Below are 13,980 nucleotides of genomic sequence, written 5' to 3'. Positions count from 1 at the left end.
TAATTGACAATGTATATTTGTGTAAAGGACTGCACGGTCATCCCTCTACTATGGTATTCATGTTGGGGGTACTAACAAGTAAGTAAAGGTATTTTATATGATAACAATAGGTCTATAGAAGGATTAAATGCGGTGGATAAAAGACAGGCTTTTCACTTTATCTCCTTAACCCCGGTTCTCCAGATACTGTCGGCATCTGAGCCCAAGGGAGCAGAGAGGTTGTTAGAAGTGGCTGGACTCTGGCCATCTCTGCATTAGTGAATCAATGCCCTGTCTTACTCAGCAGGTGCGCAGTGGAGGGCTCTCACCCTTGGAGCACCTCAGCCAAAAGGTCCCTTGTACACGGACTCAGGGTGACCAGCCTGTCACAATCACTGTGACACAGAATGAATACAAAAAGTGCATAATGAGAAACAACCATTACCACAGGGGTCATTCTGTGGCAGTACCAATGACACTGTTGTTTTGGATTTCACACAAAATATGTATCCATCTCCAGTGTATTCACACACAGCCTCGCGCTGAAGTGTTTGAGAGTCTAATGAGAGAAACTGCTTTGCTATAAAATTGCCAAGCTGTTTTTTCAGTGTTCCATGAGGTAACTCGGATTATCGGTCAACTGTTGTCATGATTTCATGGCACATTTGCAATCTTTGGACCGGAAAGTGAATACAATGAGGATCACAGCTGACTTCCTGAATATATCTTAGCTTACAAACGTGGAAAATATGGTATCTAAGTTTAGCTGCATTTTCATAGATCCTATTCAGTCTCTGATTTAACTACATACTGTTATAATCCAAGGGAAATATGATTGTAATGTTAGCATGGGGTTAATTTTATACCTGATTCAAGAAACCCAGTGAAAACTATTAAAATAGGTCACAACATTTTGATCACCTCATCCTTCTTAGGAAATATATAAAAGCAGGCTGTCTGGGTGGAGTGGCGACAGAAAGTGGGAGAAGAAAGAAGAGTGAGAACATTAAGAAAGATGGAAAGTAGGGAGAGAATTACCTCAACACAGGGCTAAATGCTATTCTGTAATAGTTACTGGTAGCCTAGTATTGGTTAAGAAAGAACTTGTAGCAGCAGTGTTTTGATTTATAAATAGTATAAAGTGGCTTCTAACAATAATAACGGCTTTGTACTTTGAAATTCATGGGTAGGTCAAAGTCTTGATTTGCTCTTGTAGTGGTATTCTCTCACTAAATAATGAGCTGTGTTCATTTTTCTTTCCTTCCTTGTTTTAGCTTTCGAGATTGTCATTTATATGGGTTGTGAAACTGTATATTTGTCTAATTTAAATGCGAGGGGTTGCATTGGTCCCTGACAACAAAAACACCACACAGGGGCTGCAACTATTTTGTTTATTATGTGAAATCACAGAAATACTGAAATACTACCAGCTTCAGTCATAGTTGTACTATTATATGCTTTGCTGGTAAAATACCCCCCCCCAATTTGTACTTTCCTGACTTACTGCTACTTTCACTATACTTGTACAGGACAAAGACAAAACCTACACACCCTTAAAGTAAGGGACATTATCACAATATTTTGCTACTGCAGCATATTCTAGTAACAGAAGGGCTTTTCTTTCAGACATGCCTTTTACCCAAAATGCCTCACACGGGCCTTTTCAGTTACAGTCACACAGGAAAGTGCATTTACTTACAGTGAATAGAATATAAATTGGTCTTTAGCCATCCGAAGCCAGACCCATTACAAACGTGAAGGGAATAGGCTGTGTCGCAAATCACCACTTGCTCTCGCTGGGCTCTGCCAGTTCGCACAAACAGCATGCGTTCATCCTGTGCGTTTCGATTGTGCTGTCGAAAGAAAACAATCTGCTTTGATTGTGATTTCAGAGAGAAATTAAAAACAAAAATTAAACCAAAAGCTAGATTGTTATCCATGCTCAGGTTTTCATGGAGTATGGTCTTGTAAACAAAGACAAATGTTTGACGGTTTTTTGCTCACTTTATCGTAATTATGAATATTCTCAATTTTGTTTCCAAAGAAAAATCTTGCTTGATGTTACCCCCTCTTTCTTCCCTTCAATATTTCACTTTAAAAATGATATCGATGCTGAGTCAAATCATGACCAGATGTCTGTTTAACCTAAGCCTCTGCCATTTATTTGACGGAATTTGAACAATCATCGCATTAGCATGGACAATTACCCCATTAACTATGGCATGATTGATAAACACAGTACGTTCACAAAGTGCTAATGTGCGCTTTGACTCCCTTCCACTTGGACACGTCTCACAGCACATGGAGGATGAGTTTCTTCTGTCTTTAGATTCGGGACCATCACTGCTATCTAAGGAAGGGTGTCTGCATTCAGTGTGCAATTTTACAATGACATTTGAATGTTGCCAGTTGGAGGCCGGGCTTGTTTGACCTTGTGGAGTTTTTGTGCCAGCTTCTCACTTTTTAATAAAATAAAGTTTTTTTTCCATGGACTAAGGCTTCCATTAAGTTCCATGATCTGACAAGGGGTTAGAAAGCTGAGAGGGGACGCAGCTTTTAACTAATAGTCAGACTGTTCCAGGTGAGTTGGTTTTAATTGAAAATGTGTTCCAAAGCTGGGATACATACATCCCCCACAGGGAGCTGTAATTGATCTGCCAATCAAGTGTAATAACATTTCAAATGACCCAGAACATTCAGGGTATTGGAAATAAAAAGAACAGAAAGGAACCAAAAATAAAAACTGACCAACCACACAAATAGTAAGCACAGCAGAAGAAAAGATGGGGAAGAAGATTTCAAACATATTAGCATCAACAATCTTCTCCTTTCCACATTGTGAGCCTGGAAGTGGAGCAACAGGGCTTTGGTGTCCGTGAGAGTACAGACAGATCCCTTTCCAGGATATCCAGACTCATAGCCATCCCATGAGGATGTCCTGACCAGGTCAACACACATACTGTGTTTTCTACATTGTCTATCTCACATAAAACACTTTAATTTTATACTTTACGGGAAAGTGTTACCTGACACACTACCATAAAATATTAAAGTTTGCCGTGGGTGTTTTACAGCCTTCCTCAATACCGTTGGCTGCTCCCCCACAAACATTTTATGCTCATCAGCCACTCTTTGAGTTTTATCTCTCCTGGCCTTGAGCCCAGCTCGGCAGCTCTGATGCGCACCAGATTTACTGTCACTCACCTCAGGGGGGTAATGTGAGATAAGAATTTCCCACACCATGCGGAAATTAAGATTTCCTGCTGAAGAGAATATTAGATTAAAGATTCTCCTTTTGCAAATCAGATTCTTAATGAAGAAAAGGCTCCCACTGGGATACCATAAAATAATGAGTAATACAGAAAAAAACGGGTTTGTCTTGACCTGTTTATAGCTCAATCTTGGAAATATTTTGAAGGATTATAATTTGCTGATCACTTGTGGCTTCTTTGCATTTATTTGTTTTTTGGATTGGGTTTCCTAACTCGTGCTTTCACAGCTGTTAATCTGTGTGTAAAAATTCCTCATTCCCATGGGACCTGCTCCGATTATTTCATTTCATGTGTGACACTCCTTATTTCAATGAGTTTCCTGCTCTCATCCTGCTGGTGTCTTGTTTATGATTTAGACTTTCCAGTGAGAGGCTGTAATAAGGCCAGGGAAATGGAACTCCTAAGATAGTTACAGAAGTATTTACAGGAAATGTCTTGAGCTCACCTAGTAGCTTAAGAATCAAATGTAGGCTAAATTCTTAAAGTTGCATGATAAACATTACTGAACATACGATCTCTATGTTGCCAAGACCTTTGGGGCTGTAGGTTCTTCAGGATTGCAGTCTACATTAGCTAGACACTTGATTCAATGACTTAGTGCTTTAAGCAGACAAAAGGACAGATTTTCACTCAATTTCTTACAGGCTTTTTCTTTCTTCTAATTAGTAACTGAAGACAACAGCTTCCATTGTAGAGTGGGTTTTACGGAGATGTGACGATTCCTTTGATTGCACCGGGATGGCAATTAAATTACAATTGCCAGGCTATCCAAGTTTCTCCTTGTTCTTCCATGAGTTTTGCCTCAACAAGGCAGATTTTCTGTCTTAATTTTAATCTGTCCAGACACTTGATCACCGTTGCTTCTCGTGTGTATTTTTAAAGACAATTACTACTACTGCTGATACGTTCGGCGGCACTGATTAAATATTCATCAGACAGTCTACACTTCAGAGCTGCTTTTGATGTTCACTTGCCCGTAGGATATTACCTTGCTTAATATTTTGATTACAGTTCACGGCTCAGCCTCCATATTTCAGGCGGCTCACAAGGTTGCAGTTCACACACTTCTCGGCAGAACTTACGTAACTGTTACATAACATAGCAAGTTTTCTGCTTGGGCTCTTTCCTGTGCATGGGCATGAAAGAGTGAAGAGCACTCAATCCACCCACTAGCTATAAAAGGTTAACTTAGCCCACCAGTGTGAATGTTCAGAATACCAAAGCACTCATTTCCCTGTTTCTCTGACTATAACCATCAGCGGGCAGAAGCACTGCAGTTTGCCGTCTCAGATTGTGCCCACAGTCCTCTACCTCCAAGCACTCCAGACAGAACAAAGATGTCTCCGATGTTTCGTCCTCTTGTGGTCTATCTGGCTCTATCAATTTAGTTTTTTGAACATCTCTAAGTCTGACGCCGTGATTTATTGGGCAGTCTCACTTGAATTCCAGTGTTTGATGTGTTGACAAATAGCAAGATCTGTTTTTGCTGTTGTTGTATTCTTTGTCCTTTCTTCTGAAGTGAGTATTTGTATCTCTGGGCATTGTTTACTATTTGGACTGGTGAACTTCTGATTTGAGTTTGGAATATGTTTTCTTGTTTCAGTGAGCTATACCCTCTCATTAGTTATACTTGGTACTCTATGTCTAAGATACAAACATACAAACTGAACATATTAGTAGTGCTAATAAAATGGTTGTCTGTATATTTTTTCCTACCATTATTTTTTCCAATATGGGTCATTAAGCAACTTGCAAGTTCATTTTCTGTATAATGAGAAATAACTCAGGGCTGTCTTTGTGTTTGGTTTATGAGGCACTCAGTATCAGGACTTTATATACACACATTCAAGTAAATGTATTGCTTTCCCAGTCAAAGAGTAAAACGAATCATTTAATTACATTTTTACAGATCGGCATCAATTTCAGACTGTTGCTGAATTGCTTGCCCATGATTTATCAGCTGCAATTCCCCCATGCAGCATTAGCAAGAGATGTTCAATTATATTCCATATAAATATATATATATATTATCAGTATTATTGTGTGCATAACATAGAACAGGGTTTATATATATTTTTTAAGCATACAAACTGTTTACATTAGTAGCTCTTATAATTCTGATGTTATTACACAAAGTAATAATGTATTCATGACATAGTCCACATTCATTCATATTATTTTCCTCTTTCAACCTGATCACAAACACCCATTAAAAATTAAAGCTGAACGCTTGAACAGTGGCACAATAAAGGGTGTTGATTTTGTTGTCACCTTCACCCTGTCTCTGTCTGCTTCCAACAGGAAATGTTCACGCCGGAGTGTAAATTTAAGGAATCGGTGTTTGAGAACTATTACGTCATCTACTCCTCCACACTGTATCGACAACAGGAGTCTGGCCGGGCTTGGTTCCTGGGTCTCAACAAGGAAGGGCAGATCATGAAAGGAAACCGTGTGAAGAAAACCAAACCTTCATCACATTTTGTACCAAAACCTATTGAAGGTAGGATTCCTCTGGCTGTTTTGTTTGGGAACTTACATAGAAGGACATTGCAGAGAATGGAGGCATAGAACTAAACTGTTCATTATGTATCTTTTTATTTGTTTTTTATTGATGAAGCTCAAGGGTGTCATCCTCAGCTATCTCACAGCTCTTTAATTACCTGATTAACAGGATAATACTTTATCCAGGCTCCCAAATGTTCATTGCTGTAGACGTCCTCTTATCCCTGGTCTTTGTGCAGAAGTAAAGGTCTGGGCTATCTTTGTCCATTCCTTTTAGATAATAAATCTTCTCAAAGTCATCTTTGTTCCTGTCTGAGAAGATCATTAAATATATCTGCATTTGACATTCTTTTCAGTCCCATTATCATTCAGGAGGCACTTATCCTGCACTGTATTCATGGCTGCGATTCCTCTATTGTAATGTGTGATTATCCACTGGAGAGTGGTGTGGTTTTTGCTCGACCTCCGTGGTCTGAAGTGCTGACATCCGTGCATCTTTCATAGACCTTGAATCTGTCAGTCAACAAGTCAGCAGCCAAGCAAATCGAAATATTACACTATCAATAATTACACGACTATTCCAGCCATGGAACCCTTTCCAATAAGGAGATCAATTCTTAACAAATGAAGGCATGAATACCACAGGACTAGCAGCTGAATTATTCAAGTCCTTCATCTGAGTTGGGATGTTGATCTCATGCATGAGCCCCAACCCCAACCCAAGTCTGTGACCTTAACCTGACCGTCACCCTGTTCTAGATTCGATCAGCAGATGAAGTCAGATGAAGTGCATTCGGTATCCGTTTGTTATTCTTGTGGTATTTGACTGTGAATTCATTTGGAATGGGCGTCCATTCTTCTAACATGTGATTCCGTTTTATGTGCGTTATACACCACTTGCTCTCATAACCTATTTCGTGATCAAGGTCGCCATTGTGAATGAGTTTTAAATATGTAATAGCTTATTAGGCGAGAGCGGTGTTTGATCAAAAAAGGAAATGATGGTTCTTACGACCTCTGAAAATGCCCTTTGGCTCAGCTGTTTGGAGTTGCACGTACACTTCATTCAGCTCCAATTTTAGCCATTTAGTCGATCATATCTTAAATACACATCCTCTGATCGTGGTTTCTTGTTTATGTACCCTTTCATTTGTGTGTTCGTTAAGTTCTTCATTAGCCAGATGCCTAGGTTCTAAATTAGGAGACAAATGCATTAAAGTAGCAAATAATGTATGCATAAACTGGGGGTGAGAACATTATTGTTCCTTCTTCTTCACTGTGATCTCTGGATCTCTTCTCTCATAATGTGATTCACCTGCAGTGTATTTCTGGTGGGTGCCTGGTTATACGGGTGTATTTCTCAACAAAATGACATCCTCTATCCCAGCTATTTGACGTATTTTATGAGTAAGGTGTTTTGCACATGCACCAGCAGCCCATATCTATATATAATATTATTATATGTGCTCATTTTCTTCTGCCAAGGCCTAATGTATTATTCATAGCGCTGGCTCCATGTCATCTATGTGTGTGTTATGTAAGCGTTTGAAAAATGTACATTCCTGTGGTCTGTTTAAGTATCGTGTCCTGCACTGTGTCGGAAAAAACTCACAGGCCCTCCGCAACACGCTGCAGTCCGACTGGATTAGCATCACCCGTTCTTTCTCTCTCCCAGTGGCTTCTGCAAAACAACTGCATATAGGCAAAGTGGCACTTTTCATGTGTTCCTACCTAATGAATATTTTAAACTAAACCAGGCGGCTGGTATCTTTTTTTAAAGTGCACATTTTCCACAGAAAGAGTGGGGGCAAAGCAACGTGAGACAAAATGTCTGCGTGACGATGAAACACTATTAAAGGGAACATTTCCTGTGTAACAAGCTCAAAAAACTCCAGACCTTCCATCCATATCTTAATCTGAACAGAAATGACTTAGTAATTCACAAAACTAGCCTTCTAAACACATCTGAAGTAAGATGGGAATTTATTTTCCGAATAACTTCTATTAACAAAGAAGATTGCACTGGGTCCTGACCTCACTGCTGTGTTAAATTCTGATTATTTTTCACATGATGGCATTGCAGCCTAAAAAAACCTGAGCCCTCTGTTATGTACAGACGTGCTCAAATTTTTTGGTACCCTTACAGCTCATTGAAATAATGCTTCATTCCTCCTGAAAAGTGATTAAATTAAAAGCTATTGTATCATGTATACCTGCATGCCTTTGGTATGCCATAGAAGCATAGAAGCAAAGAAGCTGTGAAAAGAGATTAATTATTGCTCATTCTACATATATACAAGATATTCTAAAATGGCCTGGACACATTTGTTTGTACCCCTTAGAAAAGATAATACATAATTGGATTATAGTGATATTCCAAACTAATTAGTTTATTTAATTAGTATCACACATGTCTCCAATCTTGTAATCAGTCATTCAGCCTATTTAAATGGAGGAAGTAGTCACTCTGCCGTTTGGTATCATTGTGTGCACCACACTGAACATGGACCAGAGAAAGCAAAGGAGAGAGTTGTCTGAGGAGATCAGAAAGAAAATAATAGACAAGCATGGCAAAGGTAAGGGCTACAAGACCATCTCCAAGCAACTTGATGTTCATGTGACAACAGTTGCAAATATTATTAAGAAGGTCCATGGAACTGTAGCCAACCTCCCTAGGCGGCCGCAAGAGGAAAATCGACCCCAGATCGAACAGAAGGACAGTGCGAATGGCAGAAAAAGACCCAAAGATTACTGCCAAGGAGATACAAACTGCAAGGTGTAGGTACGTCAGTTTCTGATCACACATTCCGTCGCTTTTTGAGCGAAAGTGGCCTCATGGAAAAGATCCAGGAGGACTCCACTTTTGAAAGAAAAACATAAAAAAGCCAGACTGGAATTTGCTAAAATGCATATTGACAAACCACAATCCTTCTGGGAGAATGTCCTTTGGACAGATGAGTCACAACTGGAGCTTTTTGGCAAGTCACATCAGCTCTATGTTCACAGACGAAAAAATTAAGCTTTCAAAGAAAAGAACACCATACCTACAGTGAAACATGGAGGAGGCTCAGTTATGTTTTGAGGCTGCTTTGCTGCGCCTGGCACAGGGTGCCTTGAATCTGCCTATCAAGGCATTCTGGAGCGAAACGTACTGCCCAAGCTCTGTCTCAGTCGCAGGTCATGGGTCCTCCAACAGGATAATGACCCAAAACACACAGCTAAAAGCACCCAAGAATGGATAAGAACAAAACACTGGACTGTCCTGAAGTGGCCTTCTATGAGTCCTGATCTGAATCCTATCGAACATCTTGGAAAGAGCTGAAACTCACAGTCTGGAAAGCTGAAGTCTGAAGGCACCCATCAAACCTGAGACAGCTGGAGCAGTTTGCTCAGGAAGAGTGGGCCAAACTACCTGTTAACAGGTGCAGAAGTCTCACTGAGAGCTACAGAAAACATTTGATTGCAGTGATTGCCTCTAAAGGGTCCCATCATTTTTGCCCATGCCATTTTCATTTGTTTTATTATTTACAATATTATGTTGAAAAACAATAATCAAAAGCAAAGTCTGATTTCTATTAAATATGGAATAAACAATGGTGGATGCCAATTACTTTAGTCACTTTCAAGTTATTTCAGACAAAATTGTGCATTCTTCATTTTTTGTGGAGGCGTACCAACAAATTTGAGCAAATCTGAAATACTGCTCAATTTTTGGCCATGTGTATTAGCTTTATTAGATATAGAGAGGGAGATATAAAAAAGATCTGTCTTAGGCACTGACTGTAGCAGCTAGCAGAATAAGGCATTTGCAATGGTTCTGGGAACATAATATCATAGGAAGGAGGCTATTTTCACTAGACATGGTGTGTGTTGTGTAAATAGGACTGACACTGTGAGAAAGAGTATCCTGCCCACATCATGTTTATTTTCAATTGTGGCTATAATGCTATTTTCAAGTGAGTGGCTTGCTATTATCATAAAACACATCATGCTTTTAGCATTTACTGTCACCAATGGTGTAATTTGTGTGAAGCAATTTTATTTACATACCCCAAAGAGTGAGTGAACAGTGAAGCCGATACGAGGAAAACTTATCTGGAAACCAGCAGTCTGCTCTAGAAGATGGGAGGGCAGAGTACGTTGCTGTCCAGCCAGGACTCCTTTCCACAAAGGGCACAATTTATGACACGGGAGATTTTCACAGATTTTATGAGAGACTGAAACATTCAGCAAGGTTGATGGGATTCACAGCTTGGCCTTTAATTTAATAACAATTAACAGACTATAATTATTACAATTCTGACTATTGATTACTATCAATTTAGAGATACAGTCACATATTTTAGACTAGACTAGTATACCCTTGGCAAATTCAATGTTGGTCTGTCTATCTATCTATCTATCTATCTATCTATCTATCTATCTATCTATCTATCTATCTATATATGTATCTACTACAGTAGATTAAAAAAATAAATATATTTATTTGTATTCCTTTTCCAAATAGTACAGGAAGCCTAATGCAATTTATAATGGGGTACTCACTGCTAAGGTGCTCTAAAACAATGTCTCCTCACTTGACATCCTTTTACAAGAGGAACTGAAAATAACATGTTTGCATGGAGATGCTTTAATCAGATAATGAGTCAGTGAAATTGCTAAAAGTGAAATGTTTGCAAGCTGTTTCGGCTGTAGAGGTTTGCATGACCTGTTCTAACTGCATCTCAAATGTGTCTACCTTTAAAGATCAGGCAAAGGATACTACAACCCCGAGAGTCACTCTCAAAATTAGACTTTCAGTTTCAGCATATTCTTCCTGATCCTGTAGTTTGTGTTTTTTAAGGTCTTAAATTGTAGGTTAGCATTGGGATCTACTACTCTCTGTCCATTATTATGTTAATCTCACACAACATGTTATTAACATTTTTGTTATATATAAAATGTAGATAAAATGATGAAACACACGATTGGGGCAGTTAAAAAGGGTTTGTTTTGATGTATTACTTGTTTCCTGCTAGTTGGAAGCAATGGTAATTCTTTATGGGAATTGTCTGCTGGGTTAAATATAGACGTGTTCCACTCAAACACATTTTATTTTTCTCCACAAGGACTTATTAAGTGTCCCCCTACAGATAAGGCACACGGACAGAATGCAAACCCAAAAGTGACTTTCTATATTTTCAGTGAATTTGAAAATGTTCCTCTTTTTACATTAAAATCAGAGCCGTGGATTTCCGGATCAAATTAACAAATTATTTTTTCACGTACACAATCCACATGACAACATGTACAGCTAAAAAACAGAGAGTTCAATGTGCAGGAGACACATTCCCAGTCATTACCAGTATGTGAGTATAAATAGAAAACTGTAATTTGCAGAGAAATGCCAAGATATAGAAATGAAGGAAAAGGAGCCGTACAAGTTCTCACTCCCGGTTTTTCGGTTTGACATTTGTCACTTCTAAACATTTGTCTTGCAGGGTGGGTTGTAACCTCAGGACACAGGTACATTAATGTTTTTCTAATTGATATGTATTTATTGTCTTTTTCTTTCTCTCCGTCTGTCTCTTTACCTCCAGTTTGCATGTACAGAGAGCCATCACTGCATGAAATCGAAGAGAAACAACGTTCAAGAAAAAGTTCAGGGACCCTGACTATGAACGGAGGCAAAGTTGTGAACCAGGACTCCACATAGCAGGATGCGAATCCCCCCCCAACACGGTGGAATGGACAGGCAGCAATCATCTCCTGCTTTGGATTCCGAACTCGTTCTCAATTTCTTACACATTCTTCAACTAAAGAAAAAGAAGAAAAGAGAAAAAAAAAACGAAAAAAAAACTGAATTCTTGCCTGTGATGTTTTAGAGAAAAAAAAACGACAGAAAAATATTTTAAATCAGGACTCGAATATACATTTTATGCAAAAGTCTGCTGTGTGACAACAAGGAAGTTCATCTCTTCATTACACTAATAAAATATTTCAAAGTTACACTACAGAATGTAAGCTTTACCTAATGGGAGCCATACTAGAATTTCAATTATTATTATTATGATTATGATTATTATTATTTGCACTTCAGATATGATATTTTGAACATCTGATTTGAATCTGCACATCAGCACCGTTCTGAACACGTCAATGTCTGTAAGAATCACCTGTTTTGTTTAAAATGAGTTTGTGGCATTTGTCCTTCTGGTTTGCTATGGGTCGGCTTGGTCGAGTTTTAACAGTTAGTTACCTTAGAAGTAGGCAGAAACTAGAGGGATCTTCATTCCCAACAACTCGCAAAGATCCAGCATGTAACAATTTCAGCAATACTAGCTGTCAAAACTAAAGTTGTAATGTCTTACGGAAATACTCAAAGTTAACAAACACATCTGTTTAGCAATGTGGAGAGGTTAGGCAGCACAAGGGGTAGCACGCCATTTTTGAAAGCTGTTTTCCGCAGGATAGAATTGAAATGAGTGTCTCCTTGTGGATTTGCTGATCTTTGGAAACTCAGGAAGAAATGTACTCACGCCAGGATCACGATAGCCATAAAAATGCTTCCTTTGTGCAAACTGCGAAACCATTGACATTTTAAATGCTCGTGGTAACAATCAGTGAGCATACAGCTATGGCTCGGGGGGCTACTAGGCCGTCTCCCATATAGTCCTCGGAGATTCAACATATCTCAAGTTACCTTCTGAGCGGAGATCAATCCTCCACTCTCGAGATACTGTAATATTCAAATGTCTTCCATTGGGGAAAGGAAATCAGAGCGGGGATTGTATTTTCCTGTTGGATAGAAAGCCATGTCTGTATCAAACAATCTCTGTATGTCATGCTTGGAGCGTGGAGCAAAACCCCGTAAGAAATGTCCAATAGTTCAGCAGAGGAAAGATACTACAGCAGCTAGTGAGGTGAAATCGCAGGGAATGTGTGCATTTGCCTGAGACTAGATATGCCCGAGACCCTTCGCTAGTTCCACTGAGTTTTTGTCACTGTCAGGTAAGAAGAGTGTTCCCACTTGGACAAGCCTGGATATTCGATTTGTTTTTGCTAACTTTTGCACCTTTAAAAAGAAAAAATAAAGATATGAGTAATCACTTTCATCAATGCATTATGAAAATAAGCAGCAGGATGAAAACTACATAATCATTACAAATTATAATAAAGTATGGTACCGAAAATTGCAATGGTTCTTTCTGCTTAGCATCTCCGTGTTTTGATTGGATGTTTGTAATTGCTTGTGCTCAGAGATGGATGGATTTGGGGGCTACAAATTGTGCTCATCCTTTATAGTGGATCTATACAAATACCCTGCCCAGATCTTTTGTCCAATAGCTTGACTGTTTGAAATGAGTGGCGATCCTACTGTTTCTAAGGTATGCACTATGTGGTAAGATTACATTGATCAAGTGTGTCTTTCACATGTGAGCTCACTCTCAGTTTGGGAGTTGGATCAAACTGCTTTGTGGATTCAACGTTGAACCGACTTCTCTTCAATATTGTGTCTGTACCCTTTGTTTCAGGTAAGTGTTTAAAATCACAAGGGAAAGTTTGAAAAGAAGAATAAGACATATACAAAAATATTATAACACATGCAACCTTACAGATCCAGTCATGAGTTGAAAATGAATGCAAAAGTATATACAAATTAATGTATTAAATGCTATGTGAACACAAAAGAAGAAACACATTTTTTTATATAGGTGAATGACTAATTTAATAGTATCACATCATCCCCACTGTCCCCAAACTCTTTAAAAAAACAGCATTATGAAAAAAGAATGATGTGCAGGAACATGAGCATTCATTTTTAATAGCAGACTTTAGCTGTAAACATCCTGTGAAGGATGTATATATTTATTACACGTGAGACCGATCTGAGATTAATATGATTTACAGAATCATAATTGAAGATTAATTCCCTTTATTTTAAAAGGAGACAGACATTCGTTTGAATAATAATAATTTGAAAAATAAAAAGGCATATCATATCATAGAAACATTTGTTCAATTAAATATGACCCTCACAACTCGCAACTAGGCAGTGTGTGCATTTATTGGAAGAGAGGTAAGATATTCAAGATGGAAATTCACAGGAATTACACAAATAAGATGTGATGCCATCTTTGATAGGTAGCCATGGCCATTGTAGCTTTGAGAATAATATTCACATTTACTAATATAATAAATATGTATTGGTTTGGTCAGTCAGGTTTTGGTGCAATGCTATTTTCAA

At 38.6% G+C, this 13,980-nt stretch overlaps 1 protein-coding gene across 3 annotated transcripts in view; it reads left to right on the top strand.

Annotated features, from left to right (window-relative positions):
• The window catches only part of LOC136753536 (fibroblast growth factor 12), a 76,780-nt gene extending 63,845 nt beyond the window's left edge, over positions 1-12,935 (top strand). For all 3 annotated transcript variants that reach the window (XM_066709745.1, XM_066709744.1, XM_066709743.1), the window contains 2 exons: positions 5,553-5,751; positions 11,333-12,935. In XM_066709745.1, the coding sequence (XP_066565842.1) occupies positions 5,553-5,751; positions 11,333-11,448 (315 nt within the window). In that variant the 3' untranslated portion in view covers positions 11,449-12,935. The remainder of the gene's footprint in view (positions 1-5,552; positions 5,752-11,332) is intronic.
• Positions 12,936-13,980: the final 1,045 nt, after the last annotated feature.

This window comes from Amia ocellicauda, chromosome 7, assembly GCF_036373705.1.
Source record: "Amia ocellicauda isolate fAmiCal2 chromosome 7, fAmiCal2.hap1, whole genome shotgun sequence".
Lineage (NCBI taxonomy): Eukaryota > Metazoa > Chordata > Actinopteri > Amiiformes > Amiidae > Amia > Amia ocellicauda.
This window is presented reverse-complemented; position numbering and strand designations above follow the sequence as displayed.